General features: G+C 41.2%; 5 protein-coding genes across 7 annotated transcripts; 3 read left to right on the top strand and 2 right to left on the bottom strand.

Annotated features, from left to right (window-relative positions):
* The first annotated feature begins 808 nt into the window (after nucleotides 1–808).
* mael (germ-plasm component protein maelstrom) lies at nucleotides 809–3,646 on the top strand. Its single transcript, XM_017142448.3, has 4 exons — nucleotides 809–1,251; nucleotides 1,315–1,516; nucleotides 2,015–2,556; nucleotides 3,030–3,646. The coding sequence occupies exons 1-4, from the start codon at nucleotides 1,132–1,134 to the stop codon at nucleotides 3,543–3,545; spliced, it is 1,380 nt and encodes a 459-aa protein (XP_016997937.2). The 5' UTR covers nucleotides 809–1,131; the 3' UTR covers nucleotides 3,546–3,646.
* Nucleotides 3,647–4,258: 612 nt separating this feature from the next.
* LOC108057949 (transcription elongation factor, mitochondrial) lies at nucleotides 4,259–5,875 on the bottom strand. Its single transcript, XM_017142416.3, has 2 exons — nucleotides 5,610–5,875; nucleotides 4,259–5,545 (listed from the first exon to the last, which is right to left on the bottom strand). Exons 1-2 carry the CDS (start codon nucleotides 5,792–5,794, stop codon nucleotides 4,597–4,599), a joined length of 1,134 nt encoding a protein of 377 aa, XP_016997905.2. The 5' UTR covers nucleotides 5,795–5,875; the 3' UTR covers nucleotides 4,259–4,596.
* Nucleotides 5,876–7,102: 1,227 nt separating this feature from the next.
* On the top strand, nucleotides 7,103–14,713 carry LOC108057964 (transmembrane protein 64). The gene is made up of 4 exons (XM_017142441.3): nucleotides 7,103–8,091; nucleotides 13,298–13,421; nucleotides 13,814–13,975; nucleotides 14,387–14,713. The coding sequence occupies exons 1-4, from the start codon at nucleotides 7,415–7,417 to the stop codon at nucleotides 14,504–14,506; spliced, it is 1,083 nt and encodes a 360-aa protein (XP_016997930.2). The 5' UTR covers nucleotides 7,103–7,414; the 3' UTR covers nucleotides 14,507–14,713.
* Nucleotides 11,018–12,784, top strand: LOC108057962 (xaa-Pro aminopeptidase 3). The gene has a single exon (XM_017142436.3). The coding sequence runs from the start codon at nucleotides 11,089–11,091 to the stop codon at nucleotides 12,658–12,660; it is 1,572 nt and encodes a 523-aa protein (XP_016997925.2). The 5' UTR covers nucleotides 11,018–11,088; the 3' UTR covers nucleotides 12,661–12,784.
* Nucleotides 14,613–20,834, bottom strand: LOC108057963 (alanine--glyoxylate aminotransferase 2, mitochondrial). 3 transcript variants are annotated; one of them, XM_017142437.3, is made up of 4 exons: nucleotides 20,674–20,834; nucleotides 18,842–19,166; nucleotides 17,031–18,105; nucleotides 14,613–15,041 (listed from the first exon to the last, which is right to left on the bottom strand). In XM_017142437.3, exons 1-4 carry the CDS (start codon nucleotides 20,693–20,695, stop codon nucleotides 14,907–14,909), a joined length of 1,557 nt encoding a protein of 518 aa, XP_016997926.2. In that variant the 5' UTR covers nucleotides 20,696–20,834; the 3' UTR covers nucleotides 14,613–14,906. The 3 variants fall into 3 exon arrangements, with proteins under 3 accessions (XP_016997926.2, XP_070071977.1, XP_016997927.2); XM_070215876.1 differs by lacking the exon at nucleotides 20,674–20,834 and adding an exon at nucleotides 19,273–19,411; XM_017142438.3 differs by lacking the exon at nucleotides 14,613–15,041 and adding an exon at nucleotides 16,094–16,380.
* Nucleotides 20,835–20,948: the final 114 nt, after the last annotated feature.

Genomic DNA, 20,948 nt, shown 5'->3' with positions numbered 1-20,948 from the left:
TATATTTTATATTTAACTACGAGAACAGAAATGCTCTTCCTAAAAAATTTAATAGGGGGATTCCCTAAACTGTTAAATTGCTGAATTGTTGAAAATTCAACAAAAAATTTCAGCAATTAAGGGAACGACCCAAAATGGTTCCTGTTGAATTTTCAATAAGCTGTTATTTGTTGAAAAATTTCACGGAACTTAAAGCATGTAAAATTTGATTTAATATTGCTAGTTACTGTCTAAAAGTGTTACCAAGGTAAAAAGAACCACAAATATGCTTTCAAAGTTTATTTTAAAATAAATAAGGCGTACTGGTGATACTAAAATGTTACAGAGTTGCCACGACTTTTAAAAAAGGTGACAACTCTGGCTTTTCAGCAATTCAACAAAATTTTCAGCAGCCCCGAGGCTGTTGAATTGCTGAAATTTCTGAAAGTTGACTTTGTATGGAACAGCTGATTAACAGCTGACCAAAATTCAACAATTCAGCAATTCAACAGTTTAGGGAATCCCCCTAATATCTTATATTAAATTTGGTGACGAAAAGTTAAATAAAATAATTACAAAAATAAAAGATTTCTTACACATAAATTATATTTGAAAAGGGCAATCTAAATCGTTTTAAAATGTGAAAAGTTAAGCGGGTATAATGGTTTTAAATTAAATTGTTGTTCTTATTCCTTCTCTTCTTATCTGTTAATACCATTAAGGTGTTTTTTTTGTATATTTAACAGAATCGATACTTTTCGAGTACCCCATTAGTGTTGCGTAACGCTGGAGGTCAATGTACTCGCTTTATTGTCGTCTCTTTCGCACAGGAATCACAGCAAGCGTAGCGGCACTTTTTAAGCGTCAGCAAAATCGAAGATCTCACAGCTCAGATACAATTGTTTCTCCGTTTGTGTTTAGAGCTCGTGTGTTATTTCTCCATCGATTGAATATTTCGAAAAAAAAAACCGATTTGTGCGCGCATAAAATAACAGTTTACTTACGAACATTTTGAGGCAACCATTTCTGCAGGTTCAGAAGTAACCTATTTCATTGGTCCTCGCCACCTGTCGCCGTCTCGCTCGCTCGCGCACACGTGCTCCGTTTTGTGCCGCACTTACCCCTAAAAATATCACGCCCCTAGAACCCAAAATGGCACCTAAGAAACATAGTGGTTTCATGATGTTCGTGACGGAGTGGAAGGATCGCAACGCAGAGGGTCGTCGCATGTCGATATCCCAGGCTGTCAGTCATTGCGGCGGCATTTGGGAGGTAGGATCTAGATTATTCCACCCGATCCTTAGATCCCCCTGGAATCAATGATTTTCCTTCCAGAAAATGACCCCCCAGCAGCGCGGCCCTTACAACTCGGGCGCCAAGGACGCCGATGTGGCGGAACGCTGCAAGAGGGAACGCCTCAATTGTCATGGTGTGGCAATCGGGCAGGTGGACCAGGCCCAACGGGAGGCCGAGGAGAGTGTGATGCAGATGAAGCGCACCACCGAACGCATGGTGATGGATGCCAGCAAGGAACATGGTAATATATACACTCAAAAAATTAATCGTCCTGAAATTGAGAAATTTGCTTCACTAGCGATTTTTTTCTTTAAAATAAAAAAATACACTCAAAAAATTAATCGCCCTGAAATTTAAAAATGTGCTTCACTGGCGATTTTTTTCTTTAAGGCCTAGTACTCACTTCAATCGAAAAGCCTACGAAATGAATATCTCCATACAAAGTTTTGATCGCGAAATTTTCCGCCTGTCATTTTTGTATAGAAATTTTCTAGTACTAGGCTTTAAATAAAAAAAATTTTTAACGGTAAAGAAAATTTTCTTCAAACTAAATAAAATTTATTTAATTTAAGAAATTACTAAAAAAAAAATAGAGAAAAAATCGCCAGTAAGGCAAATTCATAGGCGATTTTCTAAAACCAAATGCGATTCTAGGCGTTTTCTTTTTTGAGTGTATTTAGTAAATACTATTTACCTCTTCCACCTTGAACTTCCACCTGAGTAACCTCTTTTCCTGCAGATCTGGAGAACGCCAAGTTCATCTTTGCCGCCTTCAATTACTTCGCCAAGGCCCCGACCACCAACGTCTATCAGCCCGCCGAGTTCGCGGCCTGCGAATACTCGCTGAAGGAGGGAATCGGCTTGATCTACAGCACCGCGATCGATCCCGGTCTGGTCATCTTCGGGCAGGGTGCCGAGGCCCAACACCACAGTTCAACCACGCACAACCTCCCGCTGCATCCCAATGCGCTGGGCGAAAGCAATATGACCAAGCTGTACAGCAACATCTTGGAATACCTGACCAAGTGCCAGGGAGACGACAAGCCTCTCATCGTGTTTACACCCAAGGAACACATTACCATGGTCAAGTCGTGCTTCCTTTACATGGCCGGCGAGGATGACTCCAAAATCCAAGTGTTCGACATAAGATATCTGCTGTTTATTCTAAAGAAAGAGGTTCGGCACATCGCCAATATTCCTGATGAGAATATCAACAAGTTCGTGACAGACGCCTTTTTCGATCGGGACTTTTTTGAGTTTACCCCCGAAATCGCTTGTCAGGTAGTAATCCGTTTTTATATATTTTTATTCAAATGCGTGAATTATTATATTTTTGTTTTATCATAGTATGCCATGAAGTTTCTGATTTGTTTAATTCAATTCTATGTGAAAAAATTTAATGTTTTTCTATTTCATTTCGAATTGAATGAATGAATAATTTTTATGAATTTGCCATATTTTGTTTGTGCCTTTTGAGAACAAGAAGTGGAAAGTTTTTAACAAATCAATGTCAACTAAAATTCATGCAAATTTAATCATCATTACAAAATGATGGCCCTTTCTTCTTCTAAAGAAATTGTCGTTTGAATTATTTTGCAATTCAGGCCATTCAGTTCTATTAAAATCGAAATTCAAATTCTATTACACTGAAAATTCTAATTAATTAATTCATCTAAAACAAAAAATTCAAAATAATTCATTTAATCCATTCATGCAGGGCTCTAATGCTAATCCCACTGATTACTTTTTTTCAGTTCCACGAAGAAAATGACCGAACGAAGTATTGCACGCTAAGTCAGGTCAAGAGGTGGGCTTATACCTTTAGTGATTTCATGTGTGGTGATCTGGCCATCACTGTTATACCCGGGAAACACATACCACCCATGACAAAGCCAAACCATCGCTTCGTCGAATCGGACGCCTCGTCACTTATGCAGGAATCGTCCTTTGACTCTTTCTACTCTCTGCCGTCGCGCGTCAAGAAGGAGCAGCGGGACACCTCTCCTTCGAGCAGCAGGAACTCCGTCTCATCCAGTTCGTATGCGCCTACTGACCACACTGCGTTTACCGCAGACCTTAATGAGGTGGGTGAGTTTCCCAGCCTCGGCGGGCGTAATAACAGTGGTCGCCGCCCCCTCGCGGATAATGCCCCGAATCAGCGCGAGAGGAGTGCCGGCGCTTGGAATCTGCCCTCGCATTCGCGTCCCCTGCAAAATTTCACCGACGAAGACTTCTCAGTGACCGGCGCTAAAAAAAAGGGCAACAAGTAGTCAATATTGGATTAAGATTTGTTTTAAAAACAAGGTTTCCTAAATATAAACATATTGACAATAAACAGTACTTGATTTTGTGATTTTTCTTATCTAGTAAACATTTTTTGACAATAGTTTATGTGGGCTTACATGATTTTTAATTAATTAAATCTTGGATCTATTTACGGCCATAGACTTAGATGTTTAGTGATTAAAATGTTAAGCGGTTTTCCTAATAGGGTTGATTCTTGTCATTAATAGGCAAGAATCACTTGTTCTAATTTGATAACATATGAAGTATGCAGTCGATTTCTTGGAATTTTTCTCAGCACCTAACAATATCTTTAATTTTGTCCATCCCGATCATTAGGAATCATGAAATTAAATAAATTGTCTTCTATAAAATCATGTTTTTTGAAGAACTTATATCCAATTAAAATCGTGGCCTAAGATTCGTAATTAGATATCAGAATTTACATTTGTTATTTAATAAGGTTAAGCGGAAAAAAATATTTTAAAAATTGTTTGGTCAAGTTTTAAGAAAGCTCACTGCGCTTAGATCTGGGCATAAATGTTAAGCGTCACTCGATGTGATTCTAAACAAAATAGTAAACTCAACACATTTAATTTATTATAATTTTATTATCAGGAATAGCTAAAAAAAAAAGAACGCACCTGGAACGTACATAAGTACTGATATCAAATTTTGTGACGAAAAGTGCTTCAGCTCCCATAGTAGTAATAGGTAAATAATATAAAAAAATTATAGCTTCGATGCTTTTGGACATTTTACCTTCTTTTCTTAGGATAATTATTTTGTATACATTTCTGAATTTCAGATTAAATTAAAACAAACTGACGTCTATATTATATATGTAGCTGCCATAGAAAGGTTAGACAAAATAATGTCAAACTAATACGAAATTTAACATTTTTGCGGTTTGTAAATTAAAGGGAATAATCTGCGATCCAAATCCAAAAACTGGCCGATTGAGTTAGGCGAACTAAAACTTCAATACACTCTTTTGAGTGTTTTTAATTTTATTCAACCTTAATGTAATGCCAATCCCTAAGATACCAAGGAACTGGCTTCGCTCGGAACGGAGCCCTTGGAGTTCCGGGTCACCAAAGCAATACTCTGAGGATCTTGCAGCAGAACGAGTCGAGTGAAGGCCAAGCCAAGTAAAAAGGCCTGGCCCAGAAGTTCGCGTTGGTAGCGCTCCTGCTGCGAGAAAATGAGTCGCAGGTCGGCGGGAAAGTGCACTTGTTGGCGCAAGCTCTGCGGCGACTCTGTCCTGGGAAGCTGGTGTTCCACATTGTAATGGGTGCGCATCATGGCCATTATGGTGTCCTCCGACGAAACGCGCTCCGTGCCTACCAGGTGATTAAAGAGACGGGCCGAGAGGAAGCGACGCATATAGAAGAGGTTGTTGGCCTTGTTTTCCTCGGCATCCGACCGGGCCATCAAGGAGTAGCTCATGATAGCGGCCACCTGGGCCTTCTGGATGTTCACGTTCTGCTGATCAATGCTGCCCGGATTACTGCTGGCCTGCGCCATCTGTGGACTCTCCAGGACGTAGCAGTCGGCCTGCGGAATTTGATGGGTGACATAAAGGCAGCGGCGCGAGAGCTCCGACAAATGCAGCTTCTTGTCGTTGAGTTCGTGGTGATGCCAATGAGTGAGCAGGCAGGGTGCATCGTTGCTACCGATCTCTAATCTCGCCCAGCTCACGCTGGTCACCCCGATGCGAACGCCCACGGTGGAGGATATACGTTGCCGCTGTGCCTCATCTAGAGATGGTGTTATAAAAGGCGCCACTCGCGCCGCCTTCGGCTTATTTTCGGCACCTTCTCCAGTGCTTCCACTTCCCACCGGCGCCAGGAGGCTCTTGAAGAACTTGGTGGCCGCCTTCAGGCCGAATCCCTCTACATACAGGATGTCGCTGAGCTCCTGCAGTGGACCATGCCTTGCCTTCCAGTTGTGCAGCTTGGTGGCCCTCGCCTTGGTGATGTCGTAGCTATATAGAAGAATGAATTGAGTGATGTGGAGTGCCAGTAAGTTGGTAGTGCCTACCATCTTACCTGATCATCTCATTCGTGCCATTTTCATTGATGGCCTGCAGGATCTTCAAGCGTTCTTCTTCCGTGTAGTCGGGCAAGAGGTTGCCGGCTTGGTCATTCACCGGCTGAGCAGCTTTGGACTGCTGCGTGGACGAATGGCGAAGGCTTCTAGTGGTCAGGCCCAGCAATACGCGCCTGAACAACATGTTTTAACGCTATATGGTTAATCACACGCTCCGTTGTTATTCAATGTTGTTTTGGTCAAGCCAATCAGCTGTGCGTTTAGTGTGAACGTCTGAGAAGGTAGATAGTGGAAACACAATCGATTCGACTTGATGTAGCTATACAATAGGGGTATTCTATAAACAGTTGGCTGGATTGTTGTGTGAACTTCTGAGCAGGATAGATAGATAGATAGTGGAAACACAATCCATTCGATTTGATGTAGCTATACAATAGGGGTATTCCCTGAACAGTCGAATGTCTGAATTGTTGTAAATTCCACAATAAATAATAAATAACAATAAATAATAAATAAATTAGAAAACGACCATACATTTTTCCTGTTCCATTTTAAAAGTGGTGTGTTTGATTAGTTTTAACATTTTTTAAAATCTAATTTTCTTTTTAATAATTATTAGTATTAGTAAGCTATTCATACTCTTACAAGTTAAAAATTTAAAAAATTTATATGTATATATATATATAATAAATTAAAATTAAAAATGAACCTAATTTCACACCTCAAACGAGCTAGAGCAGCTAGAGCTCTTAATATAGTTAAATTATACTTTTAAATTATACTTTACTTTAGCTTTATATAAATAAATTTATTTATATGTTAAAGATTTATAGATATTTTGCAACTTAATTAGATAATTCAATTTTCATATAGTCTTTACCTGTATTTTTATTGAAAGTAAGTGTGATTTTTTGACAATTTTCCATCCTAGGATGAAGAATGAAATTTTAAACTGATATTATGATTACTAGTCCTTAATTATGCGGTTATTCCACTACATCGTTCGGATCATTCATTAGTACAATTTTTTCTCAGCCCATACGATTTTACGTAGGTGCGAGCAAGATCCGATTTACAGTAGCTCTAATAAATGAGCAAAATTGTACTTTTTAGATTCAATTTTGCTCATACAAAAAAAAATAAAATGGTGGCCTTCGGTTTTTAAAATTTTGCTCATTAATTGCTCATTGCAGCTGACATATATCTGTCTTGCTCGCACCTACGTAAAATCGTATAGGCTGAGAAAAAATTGTTCTAATGAATGAGCCGACCAATGTAGTGGAATAACCGCATTAGCAACTGAGATTTTTCAAAATAATTTATGAACTGAATTAAATTTACTTAATTCCATTAAGGTTCTCGCTAAGTTCTGTTTTAAAGTTTGGCTATAGCCAAATCTATGTAAAATAGCCAACAATCTTAAAAAAGCTAAACATGACTGCAAATAGCTGAAGCCACAACACTGATGGCTCTCTCTCGCTGCGCTGCGGGAACGCGAAGTTCCAATCGGAACGGCGACAGGCAGACGTGCGTCGTTTGTTGAGCGGGTGGCGTAGTGGAATACGAAACAATAAAAAGCGTAATTCTAATTGAATAAAGACAACAATAACAAAAACAACGGTTTCTGGGACTCGGTTGCCTTGCCATATGTGACACCCAGCACACACATGCGTCCGTAAATCGAGAAACATAAACATCTGTTTTCAGCGCGGATGCGGGTGCACAAAAAAAGTGAAATTTCGCAGCGACAAGTGGAAGAGAAAACGGAGAAAGGTGGCACTGGAGCTGAGTGGAAATCCTGGCCATGTCGTCGCTGGAATTCGAGATCACAAGCTGTCGCAACAACAACAATACGTATGGATATGCAAACAACAACAACAACATGCAGAAGCAATTACCCGCCCCCTCTGCCTCGGCTGCCCCCGCTCAGCTGATCCAGGTCAGCTGTTCCAAGGAGGCGGACCCACTGGTCAGTAGTGCAACCTCCTCCACCTCCGATCCCTCCGCCCTGCTCGCCCTGGAGTCCTCGGAGGAGAGCGAATGCGACCCCTTCCTCGCCAGCAATGCTCCCAGTCGGAGGGTCATTCGATCCACCTCATCCGTGCTCCGCAGCCGAAAGCGCAACTCTTGGTGGGGACGCGCTCACGGCTTCCTCAGCCGCAACTGGTACCTGGGCTGCCTGGTGCCCGCCTCCCTCCTGGGCGCCCTCGTCTTTATCGGCTGGGCCACCAGGGACTATGCCCGCCAGCTGCTCTTCTGGATAGAGATGCAGAACGCCTGGATAACCTTCGCCGTCTACATGGCGCTCTTCGCTCTGGTCAGCTTCCCCGTGGTCGTCGGCTACTTTGTCCTGCTCATCACCGCCGGCTACCTGTTTGGCTGGCTGCGCGGATGGCTCACCGTCATCCTGGGCGCGAATCTCGGCATCGCCGTCGCCCATGTCACCATTCGCAGCTGCCGGCATCGCATTCCCGTGCAAAGGTGAGTGATTTGGAGCTACGCATCCTAGCTAAAACAAGAGAGAACGTTATAGTCGGGTGCCCCGACTATCAGATACCCGTTACTCAGGTAAAGGGAGTGCGAGGGAGATGGAGATAGAGATAGAAAACGTTGATCACGCATAACTTTTTAACGAATGGACCGATTTGAAAAATTTCTTCTACATTTCGATAGGTATTGATAAACACCATAAAACTGCATTTTTACTTTTCCGAAATATTGAAATTTTTAAAATCGTATATAAGGGATTGTGGGCGTTAGAGGGGGCGTGGCACTCTTTTGAAACAAACTTGCGCTGCGTAGGAACTCCTAGAATCTGCATGCAAAGTGTCAATCTTCTAGCTTTTATAGTTTCCGAGATCTCAGCGTTCATACGGACAGACGGACAGACAGACAGACGGACAGACGGACAGACGGACATGGCTAGATCGACTCGGCTAGTGATCCTGATCAAGAATATATATAGTTTATAGGGTCGGAAACGCTTCCTTCTGCCTGTTACATACTTTTGCACGAATCTAGTATACCCTTTTACTCTACGAGTAACGGGTATAACTATCTGGTACTTTTGGAGTTTAAAAGCTCAGATTGACATGGAGCTGGTGAAATTGAGCTTTCGTTGATGGTGGGGTTTCTTTTGAATGCTCTAAAATCATTTACTTACTCTTCAAAATTTAGATCCTCTATGAATAAATTCCAACTTAAAAACGAGGACAGAAGCTAACTTCGGCAAGTCGAAGCTTTAATACCATTGCAGATTTTACGAATGAAAACTTGACTAAATTAGCAACATGAATTGATAAACAACAAAATATTTTATAATTGAAAAAAATAAAATTTTAAAATTTTTCACCCTATTGTTCCTATGGGATCTATAGGATATAGACGCCCGATCGGCACGCGCTTTTACCCTAATGAAGGTATGCTTAAAATAATAAGATTTGGAAAGTTTCATGTCAATAGCTTATATTCTGCGCGAAATATCCTGAAAAACGTTAAATTTTTACCGATTTTACCCTATTGTTCCTATGGGAGCTATAAGATATAGACGTCCGATCGGGGTTTATGGGGTCGGAAACGTCTCCTTCACTGCGTTACAAACTTCTGACCAAAATTATAATACCCGCTGCAAGGGTATAATAAGGAGAGACTGACCAAGCATAAACATCCGTTTAGCTCCGATTTGTTCCAACTCTATTAGTATGCATTTGAGCGTCCCAAAAATATTTATAGTTTTTAAAGACTTGAATGCATTCGTTAAAATAATTATAGATTCCACGAAAAACTCACTTTTAGCAATATCGACACGCGATTATCTGATTTATTCAAATATGTATGTACGTAATACGTACTACGTATGTATGTATCTTATCCCCAACAAATGTAAATGAGGCAAAAGTTATAAATTTGTTTGTCAGAGGTGCTAATTCTTGCATACAAATACAAAATAGCAGCGGAACATTCAGTAAAGTATGTGTATGTTTTAGCGTCATGTACGCTCAGAAACTAAAATTGTCTTTAACTTTCTTTTACTTCTTTTACTACGATTTACTACGGTTTACTACGGTTTACAACGATTTACTACAATTTACTACGGTTTACTACGGTTTACTACGATTTACTACAATTTACTACGATTTACTACGATTTACTACGGCTTACTACGGTTTACTACGTTTTACTATGGTTTACTACAATTTACTACGATTTACTACGGTTTACTACGATTTAATACGATTTACTTCGATTTACTACGATTTGCTACGGTTTACTATGGTTTCCTACGATTTACTACGATTAGTAGCGGAACATTCAGTAAAGTATGTATATGACTTAATGTCATGAACGCTCAGAAACTAAAGTTGTCTTTAACTTTTTTTTACTACGATTTACTACGGTTTACTACGAGTTACTACGAGTTCCTACGATTTACTACGTTTTACTATGGTTTACTACGGTTAACTACGGTTTACTACGATTTACTACAATTTACTACGATTTACTATGGTTTACTACGGCTAATTACGGTTTACTACGATTACCTAAAAAAATATTTCCTCTAACTTCATAAATCTTAACCAAAATTATCATATTGGTTGTTGGAGAGCTATCTTTTAGAGAAAGAGTTATGTTTAAGCAAATATTAAGGAATAAAGTTATGATAAAATCTTTTCTCGGCTTATATGCTAAAAATAAGGAATTTTTCAATTTAAAATAAGTAGCAAATATAAAGGTACGCTTAATTTTCAGTTTTAATTTCCGCAGGCGAAGTTGCGGGCCTTCCGAACCTGCTAGTTATTTTAATAAAATTTTCTATCGTGGGTATGTTTGAAAAAAAAAAATTTCTTTAAAATCGTTCTCAATTTTTTTGGGTCATACTTTATCACTCAGAAGGAATTAGACATATAAAGTCAAACTCATTACTTGGAAATATCAAAGTGAATTTATTACCACTGAGCCTTTTGAAAGCTCCTAAGCTAACATTCTATCCTAACATCGTATTTCATATTCTGTAATTTTGTTACAATGGCGGAAAATCAATATTTAAAGAATTATTTGAAGAACTTAATTGTAACGTATAAAATAACTCATTTTGATTACATACATTTTTTAGTTGTTATAGGAATGGAACTTATCGGGATGACCCAGAACTCGCAAAGCCCTGAATTCGTACGAAATTCTTACGTACAACAATAAAAAGAATACCCGAATTCAGTGATAAGCGATTTCTGTGGCACCATTATATATATGTACTTATTTGACTTACTTGTTGGTTCATATTGTTTGTACGACGACTGAAGAATGTTCTTTCAATATTGTAAAATGATAAAAGGTGTTTCGTATGGATAGTTTCTCTTTCTTATACAAATATACGGATCTTTTAGTCAACCGTACTAAAGGAGATCAGAGAACCCTATTGAACAACTGTCTCACAAAGTACCCTCTTCCTTCAACCTGTCTGCTTCCATTGAATCTTCAATGCTGCGTTCCCTTAGAAATTTTAAGTATTTAGCCCGACGTGACGTGCGTCGCGGATGCTCCGTGGTGGCCACTTCGGATCGGAGTGATGTCCATCTGGTGCTGCCCACGCTCATGTCCTCCGAGTTCGCCAAGAGAATCCGACCTCTCCCAGTGCCCGAACTAATAGATAGGTTTTCCCGCGACGCCCCAGGCGGTCAGTTTCCAACCATAACCGAGTATCTGCGAAGCGATCCGAGATCCGAAGAGGTTCTGTTGCCCGAGGAGATCGATTTGCACCGAACAATGGCCTTGGATGATCTCAATGCTTATATGCATGCTAAGGACGCTTTTAAGGAACCTCAGAGAAAGAACCGAATATTTGCCCACGTTCTCGTGGTGGCAGGTGCTGAATCATTAAGGAGATGTCCATTCCGACAAAGATCCGAGTTCCTCTATCTCTGCGATTGCTTGAGACCAGGAGCGGCCTTGGTGCTCCACCGCAGCCGAAAGCAAAAGTCTGGTGCGCTGCTCTTCCTGCCCGAAGAGGTGGACTCCCAATTGTCCACAATCTATAGCCACATGCATCATGTGGACGACGTTTTGCCCCTCGCCATGCTAAAGAAAAGTTTGCTCTGGCTGCTAAAGGATCAATCGCCTGAGTTATGGCACTCTTTTCAGACCTCAAGTTTAGTTAGCAGGATAGTCCAGGAGGCGGCCGATGAGGCTAGGACACCTTTAAGTAACCCCCGATACATCCTGCAGTACACACGCACCGTTAAGACATCCCGGGAGCTGTGTGCCCTGCGTCGGGCCAACGAAATTGCCGCGGACTCCTTGGCAGAAATGATGGCCCAGCACCATCGCAATTCCCACAATTTATCCACCTTTTTTGACTACAAGTGCCGTCTGCGATACGCCCATCCGGATGAGGCCAAAGCCTCCTGCTTACTAGATAACAATGGATTGTGGCATTTGGATGCTGGTTGCCAGTACGGCGGCTACGAAGGCGGACTGGCCAGATGCTGGCCGAGCTCAGGCAGGTTCACTCCACCCCAGAAAATGCTTTATGGTGCTCTCCTCGACATTCGTCGCGATCTGTGCGCGTTGATACAGTCCGCTGGAAGTGAAGGAGCTGTTCGCACACCTCTAGAACTGCATGCCGCTTACCTAATCCTTCTAGCCCGGCATCTCAGGGAGCTGCGGGTGTTGCCCAAAGGGGAAAGGAGTCCCGCTGAGACAGTCGAGGTGGCTCGCCACTACAACTGTTCTCCAGTTGTCGTCTCCCACGTGGGTCTTGGTAAAAGGGACACCAGTCGGAGACTCCTCGACTATCCCTTTGCACCTGGGAACGTCGTTTCGCTGCGCCTGTCCATCTCGATTCCCGACGACTGCTGTCGCGCTTACCCCGAGTTCCGGGGCATTCTTTGCCAGCTCGGCGACACCTTGCACATCGGAGATGACTATTCCGTGGAGGTACTCACTGCAGTCTGTCCCAGCGAACCCCAAGCGATCGAAGCATGCATACCCGCCGGTCGAGCCAGATCCCTAAGATTGCTAGCTGGCGGGGATCAGGGTGGATCACCAGCATGACCTCGCTGGCGGCGAAGAAATACCGCGCTGATAAGGGCATGGCAAGTAATTCCTAGGAATTAACGCCGTCATTTATTCATGTGTTACTTCTTTTATATATATTAAAACCCGATTTGTCATACTACTTTGTTTGGTTTGTGCAAGACTCGTCACTACAGCTGAAATACCTCCTTCTCCAGTTGCTCGCCTGGTTTTCTGTGCCTTATCAGGCATTTATAAATGTTTATGGCGCGACTGTGAGAAATAATTGCATAGGCAAAAGCTGATAACAGCAAGTCTTTACATTTCCGCCAATTACGAGAGTGCGTCCCACTGTCAAACGTATCTAATTTTTCAATTATAGCTGCGAATCACGTTTCCCAATATAACAACATAATGTTACCAAGTGGCGAAAATGACCCCTTAATGGGCTGGTTAATTGTATGATAACATGAAATCCCTGCCCACTCGAATTTTTATGGGGGAGCGTGAACTGGTTAACTGCCAAACGGTGGAACTGGCTTACAGCCCCCATAATCATTTCCTGATTGTCGCTTAGATAAGCGCAAACAGAGGCTATAAGTACCTATTATATAAACTAATGTATAAATAACTTCTTTTCACCTCTTTGATATGTTCTTTCGGATTTTTTTTGCAGGCTAATCAAGAATGATACGGGTCGAGCGATTCTTCGCGTGATATCTGGACCAAAGGCTTTTCGGGTGGTGCTCTTCACACGACTTACCCCCATCCCCTTCGGAGTACAGAATGTGATATTCGGAGTAAGTTATTACTAATAATAATAACTTATTAGAGAGAGGGTAAAGTTTAGCAATCGGAAAAGTAACATTTTTCAAGGCCAACAGTTTTTTTTTACATTAAAAAAGGGGTTTTATGGTAGGCAAAAACCTAAGTAAATCTTATTACACAGTCAAGGCAGCGTTCATGATTTGAAATGTTAATATCGAGGGGCGAAAATCTCGAATATATATGTACATTGTACAATGTACGTTGCACATATTCGTTTAAGTAAACCAAACTTGAACTTGAATAACGAATACCGGTTTACTTTAAAGGTCTTCTCTCTAACACCATATCGCTACTCTGACGTAGTCCAATTAAAGCATGACACACTTTTACGACCCAGTTCTATATCACATTATTATTTTCGCAGATCAGTTCCATCAATACGAGAGACTACCATGTGGCCACCTTGATTGGGCTGCTGCCAGCCCAAACTATCAATGTTTACTTGGGCTCCACGCTGAGGTCGATGCACGAAGTGCTTAACGATAATGATACCAAGCTGACAGGCTACATTAGCTTTGTATTTGAGGTGAGTTCACTTGATAATTACTTGCTTAGTTAGTCAATGTAGTGTGCTATTTATAGGCATCTTAAAAAAACATTTTGAAACATTATTATTGAACTATCGTAAAAGCTTGCTCAGACGGATTGAATTTTATTATTTCTAAATAATGAATACAAGTCTTTTCTTCTTTGATTCTTTGTTGTAAAGAATTTGCCATCGCGTTTTGTATGTAAAAAATATAGATTACCAATTGTCATTAATTCTCGGAGCTACTGTTCCTTTATTTTACCCTTTAGATTACGGAGTTCTATTAGCATTATAATTCACCGTGTCATTTTACACTTATAAGTAGGGCTATCGTAACTATTGTAAATATAGGATTTAATTTACTCTACTTGAGAAAGACCTTTTCTAATCCATTCCGTTTCTTTAAAGGTAATTTGTGGCGTGGCCCTGATGTTCTGGGTTCTGCAAAAGGCGAGAAAGGAGCTGTCGGAGACGCTGCTCAATGCTGAATACAATAACGAGGGCAAGCACCCTGACATCCAAGTCTAACAGGAGCCACTTGGGGAGGGGAGCCCCCAAAGGAGATCCACCCCAAGAGAATCTCCTGGACTAAAGGACAAGACTGCGTTTTTGCATTAACTAGTTTAAGCGAAGGTGATTTTCGAGTTATTTTATTTATTTATGCTCAAGGCAATGCCATCGATACCAAACATTACGCTAGTTTAAACAGTTTATACGTTTACGGATTCGAATCACCCGTTTTCCTCAAAAATACGCTCCACATCACAATTTATTTCTTACAACTAAGGATATTTACAATTAAGTCAAAGCCTCGCTCAGAAACTGTTAATTTTAGGATTCGATATTCGGTCATAATGCTGCTCTATAACGTTGTTCAATTACTAGCTTGTAAGGAAAGCAAATAAATGAACTCTATTGTTTAATCAGCCTATTTCGTCCTGGGGATATTTCTCCAGCTGCGAGGGCTTTTGTTCATGTGGAATTTAAAGGCTGCCTCCAATGTCTCCAGGGCGAATTCCACATCTCCTGTGCAAAGGCACAGGGGAGGTCTCAAGCTCAGCACCTGAAGAAGGCATAAGCTGTGAATTAGTTCGGGAAATTCTCCATTTATGACGTCCTGTAATTAACTAGTGTTGTACCGTAAACTAGTTTGCACATGCAAATAGTAGTTCTGATTGCAAACTTTATTGATAGAACGAGTGAAAAACAAATGAAACAAGAAGGATGCTATAGTCGAGGACGTAAAGAGTTGGGTACATTTTACTGTGTTAACCAACCAATTACAAACTAAAGAACCGTATTTTCCAAAATGCTGGGAATGTCAAAATTTAAAAAAATTGTGAGCCAATCTTTAAAAAAGTATTTTTCCAACGAAATTAGTGCCGCGTTAGGTTAATGCATTAAATGAAGATATGCTTATTTTAATGGTTGTTAAAGATATTATTCCGTACAGCTAAATGGTTAAAAACTGTTAAGTAACTTGTAATGTAAGAATATTTAGATTTGAACAGATGTACCATTTTTTTCGGAGGAAGTATTAGAATTTCGGTCAGGAAATAGATGTGCTCGCTCTCAGAGAAAGCGATCGGAAAGAGGTAGCGCATTAGGCATCTATTTCTATTAACTGCAAGGCTACATAAACTTTGGCTTAGCGAAGCTTACTTTCTTTTTTGATTAGCACTAAAATCATTTACACTAACTAGTTTGTAATTTTTCAGTCGTTGTGCATTACACTTAAATATGTCCTGACCACTCGTTTTTGAGGTGGGTACATATAATACATGTTCGTCCAAGGTCCACTATCTAATAGATAGTATCTATACTTGCCTTTCCAATATCCATATTCACCTCATTCCTATTTATATTTTGCGGAATTAACTACTTTTTGGACTAATGCATAAATTACGAGATACTATCGTTTTAGGTGTACGACTTTAGGGTAGAACTTGAATTCTAAAAAGTATAGTTGGTCAAACCAAAATGTTTTCACTTAAGGCCCCCAAACAGTTTCCAAGTCCTGTGTGTATGTGATACAAAAGCGCTTGAGGGATGGGCTTTTTGTGCTTTCGGGTGTGGAATAATCTCCCTTCGCACACTTGAATCGCAAAACTCCGATTTACATAAAATAACCTTTTAGGTTACTTAGAACATTTAATGTTATATATTACAACCAATTCTTTTAAATACTAAACAACCGAAAGTTCAGCTGAATCGGTCTTTAAATGCAATTGATACCACCCTACAAACGCTCTCTCGTGTATGTAGGTGTGTATTCCTCTTCCTCATTTGGGTCTTCGTTAATTATTCTCAGTTTGGGACTCCGTGATAGCCCGGGCCAGCACATCCAACGCAAACTTGGCGTCAGCCCGAGTGATGCACATGGGGGGCTTGATACGGAAAACCTGTGGAAATGCACGAAATGATAGAAAGATAGAGAGGGGAGGAGTGATGATGCGCCCGAAGAAGAGCCCCAAACGAGTGGAACTTGAAAATTATCGATATTTTCGATATTTTCACATATTGATTCGATATGATCGATGCTTTGAAGGGAAAACACAATTTAAATATTGAAACAAGAGAGAACGCCATAGTCGGGTGCCCCGACTATCAGATACCCGTTACTAAGGTAAAGGGAGTGCGAGGGAGATGGATATAGAAAACTTTGATCTACATTTCGACTCCATTTTTACTTTTCTAAAATCTTAAAATGTGTGGGCGCCAGACACCTTTTAAAATTGTTTGTGGGGATTGTGGGCGTTAGAGGGGGCGTGGCCCTCGGCTGAAATAAATTTGCGCTGCGTAGAAAGCCAAAGAATATATGTGGGAAATCCCAACTTTTTAGCTTTTGTAGTTTCCGAGTTCTCAGCGTTCATACAGACGGACGGACGAGTAACGGGTATAAAAATGGAAAATAGTCGATATTTTTTCAAGCTCTACCACAGCTTCTCTGGGGAAACCTTCTACGGACGGCAGTTTCTTGTTAGTCCCGTGTGCAGAATGACAGGGAGCCCCGATGAGGATGCACTTAGCCCAAAGAAAAGATTCTACTTACGTTTCCATGAAGACCACCGCGTCCGAAGAGCACGCCCAAGTCCTTGCACTTCTCCCAGATATCGAGGACGTGCGGCGTGGCCAGGGGAGTACGCTTCTCGCGATTTCCCACCAGCTCCACTCCGATCATCAGTCCCTTGCCCCGCACATCGCCAATAATTTCGAAGCGCTGCTGCAGTTCAGCCAGACCCTTGAGAAAATAGGTGCCCACCTCCAAGGAGTTTCGCTGCAGCTGCTCCTCCTCAATCACATCCAGAACAGCAATGCCCACGGCACTGGCCATCGGGTTGCCTCCGTAGGTGTTGAAGTGCAGAGCCTGACCCAAGGAGGCGGCGATCTCCGGCGTGGTGACCACGGCGGCCAGCGGAAAGCCGTTGCCAATGCCCTTGGCCATGGTGACTATATCGGGCACGTAGTCGTGACCCTGGAAGCCCCAGAAGTGCTCGCCGGTGCGCCCAAAGCCCGTCTGCACCTCGTCGGCCACGAAGAGTCCTCCGTTGGCCCTCACCAGGGCAGCCGCTCGCTTCAGGTAGCCCTTGGGGAACTGCACCGTGCCGCCCACGCCCTGGATGGACTCGGCGAACATGGCCGCCACCTTGCCGCGCGGCAAGGAGTACTTGAAGGTCTCCTCCAGCTCGTTGTAGTAGGCGTCACCCGCTTGACAGCCCTCCTGGCACTGACAGTCGCGCGTGGTCTGCACTGGGGAGTCCCGGCACTTGGAACCGCCCCAAATGCCCTGGTAAGGATCGGGATTCATCACGTGCACCAGTCCGTTGTTCACACCCGGCAGCGAGAAGCGCCAGGTGGAGTGGGCCGTCAGACCCATCGTGTAGGGCGACATGCCGTGGTAGCAGTTGCGCAGGGAGAGGATGTCCTGGTGTCCCGTGTGCATGCGGGCCATCAGCATGGCCAGGTCATTGGCCTCGGAGCCGGAGTTCACAAAGCAAACGCTCTTCAGGTTCCCCGGAAACTTGGCCACCAGGCGCTCGGCATATTCGTGGATCTTGGGGTGCATATAGATGTTAGTCGTGTGCCACAGCTTGGCCGTCTGCTCGCTCAGCGCCTTGTTCACTTTCCTATGGGTAAATAGAATTGATAATATAATGTTTATGTTTTACAACAGTCTTTAAAGCTATATTGTACAGGAAATTATTACGAGAAAACAAAAAAATTTTTCCTAAAATTGCCATTTTGTTCCACAACTAATCGAAACTTATTGTTATAAATTTATATTTTAAGTTTAATGGTACCACTTCACGATAGGATTAGTTGTTATTATTATTTGAAAATAGAACTAAAATGTATTTTACTTTGACTACGAAATTCTTATGGCTGCGCTGTGATGGAATCTTTAATCCTAGGGAAAAATTTTTCACCATCGTTTTTGAACTCTTATAAATTTCTAAAAGACAATCTTTGTGTAAATCAAAAAGGGATTTTTGAAAAGATGTTTTTTGTTTTAAACATACATATGTATCTAGCAAACAGAAAAAACTCTTATAACTAGAGAAATTGCATACTACAGATTCTAGAAAGTGGTTCCAAACCCATATGTTCCCTATTATTCTTGATCAACAAGCCTGTCTATAAGTAAATAGAGAATTGACTTAATTTTCATCTGAGTATCATATCAAAGAATTTTGGAAATAAATACTATGTATGTTATGGCCCTGTGATCTGTAAAACCCTTTTAGAACTTTCCAATAATTAATCCTAGTTCTTGAGCGGCACTTAACCTAGTCGAAATTTAGTAGTAACTCAAAGTAAATGAATTTTATGTGGAGATTAAAAATTTCCCCAGCTGTTGCTTACGGGTGGCAATGTCCTACGGACACAGTGACGATTCCGCCAAACATGTCCAGGTAGCGCCGTCCCTCGTGGTCGAATAACCACTGCATGTGGCCGGCGTGGATCACCAGTGGCTTTTTAAAGTGCGCCAGCAGGTTGGGCGTCAGGTGATCGCGCCTCGTCTTGAGGATCTGCTCGTAGCTGGAGCCTTCGTAGGCCCCCGGACGATGATCGCACTCGGGCATCTCACTTTGCATCTGGTTCATCATGGCGGGCTCCACCTTGGAGTGCAGTGTTGAACTGGAGCTCCTGCGGACCGAGGGTCTCGGAAGTATCCGACAGGTCTGAGCTGAAAAAGAAGAGGTAGTAGTAAATAAATATTATTGTTTTTTTTTAAGAGGTAATAAACAGGAAACAAGATCATTTTGGCGAGCTGATCTAAAGCTAAAGCTCACGTTTTTCAGATTTTTGTTTAATTCGTGAATTTATTGGAAATCATTTCTGTCAATGGCTTCTCATAACGTATTTAGAAAATTAGATTAAAAGACATAACAAGGTCAGAGCTTACTGTCCCCAAATTTTTAATTTGTTCATAGTATAGCTAGAAATATAAAGGTTTTTTTTTACTTTACTGAAAAGTAATGCAAAAACCACTCCGAGTCGGCAATGAAAATTAAATTCAAGTCAAAGAATTTATTATCTAAGGTTTTTCTTTATTTGGAAAGACCGATTAATTCTAAATTTGATATTTCTAGAATTTAATTTGTAACTCCATCAATCCGTTACCCAATAAGCTCAACTTGTTACAGAGGTTCAGTAAGAATAGGTATAGCAAAATGAAAATTTGTAAGGAACAAAACTATTCTTTCGAAATCCAAAAGGTATTTATGTAATTCAATTTTTTTCCTGTGCTACCATAAATTCTTCAGAAGCTTGCACCTGTCAAAGATTACCTATTTAAGCTTATCAACTGAAATTTTTTAGGAAATTATTTTTTTCTCCTGTAAAACATATTTATTTATTCAACTGGCGAGGTAGTACTGTTTATTCTGTTGTTAATTGAACTGCAACGCAATTTCCTAGTACACATGTGATTGCTCGTCGTATCAATTTCCAACAGAAACTTTTGCTGCACTTGTTCACGTGTGGTTAAGTTCAGATCTGAATTGTAAACAATTTGTAAATGGGTCATCGGCCGTGAATTGCTATCCAATTGTCCGTATTTAGCTTCAAATGCGCCATAGGAACCATAATTAGATCTTTTATTTGCTCTGAGGTGATGTTCCCATTTTAACAGATAAGAAATGGCACCCCACGAACAGCCTAGGCCACGCGACTTTTCAGTGCGCTTGGGACCACCTCTGGATTATCAGCCACCTGTCAAATTATCAACTGCTCCTTATCTTCCTCAACTACGAGCACCCCAAATTTGAACCAACTTGGACCAAGCGAGATAAGCGGATACCTAAAAAAGTTCATAATTAGGTGCACACGGAGAAAAATGGTTCATAAAAATTCATAAAAAAAAGTGAAGTAAATTTTCTTCTTTAAAAAATAATATTTTCATGGGCGAAGTAGATTTTCGTCCTTTTGGGGTGTGTATTTAAAAAATAAACAATTCTGCAAACTCGACAAAACATTTTTAATAGTTTACTCTTTAATAAAATGTACCTATAGTGCCTTAGAAATAGGCATGGAACAATTAATTTATTTACATATTTTCAGATTAGCAGATAATTGTAATAAATATTCCGGTTTCAGAGGAGGAAAAAGAAACGATTTTCCTGTGGGATCAGCAAACCCTCAAAATTGCTTTAAAAGATCTTAATCCTCCGCGGTTTTCGTACTAAACTCACCCAACAATCTCTTGGACATCATTGGTGCTCTCTTTCTCTTCTCGATATATATATAATCTAATTATTTTGTTTTGATCTAATCACACCGGGAATCAAAAGCAGCACCAAGTGAATCTACGCGAGGCGGTCGTGCGCGCTGAGCGGCGTCGGTGAGGCAACTAGATGATCGCTGAACGACTCTGACCGACGATTCCAGCGGCGGTATAGAGAACTTGGTCGCCGGAGAGCGTTATCAGATTGGAGAGCAAAGTCAAGGCTGCAGGAAAACGTTCTCT

The sequence above is a fragment of the Drosophila takahashii genome, chromosome 3L, assembly GCF_030179915.1.
Source record: "Drosophila takahashii strain IR98-3 E-12201 chromosome 3L, DtakHiC1v2, whole genome shotgun sequence".
Classification (NCBI taxonomy): domain Eukaryota; kingdom Metazoa; phylum Arthropoda; class Insecta; order Diptera; family Drosophilidae; genus Drosophila; species Drosophila takahashii.
This window is presented reverse-complemented; position numbering and strand designations above follow the sequence as displayed.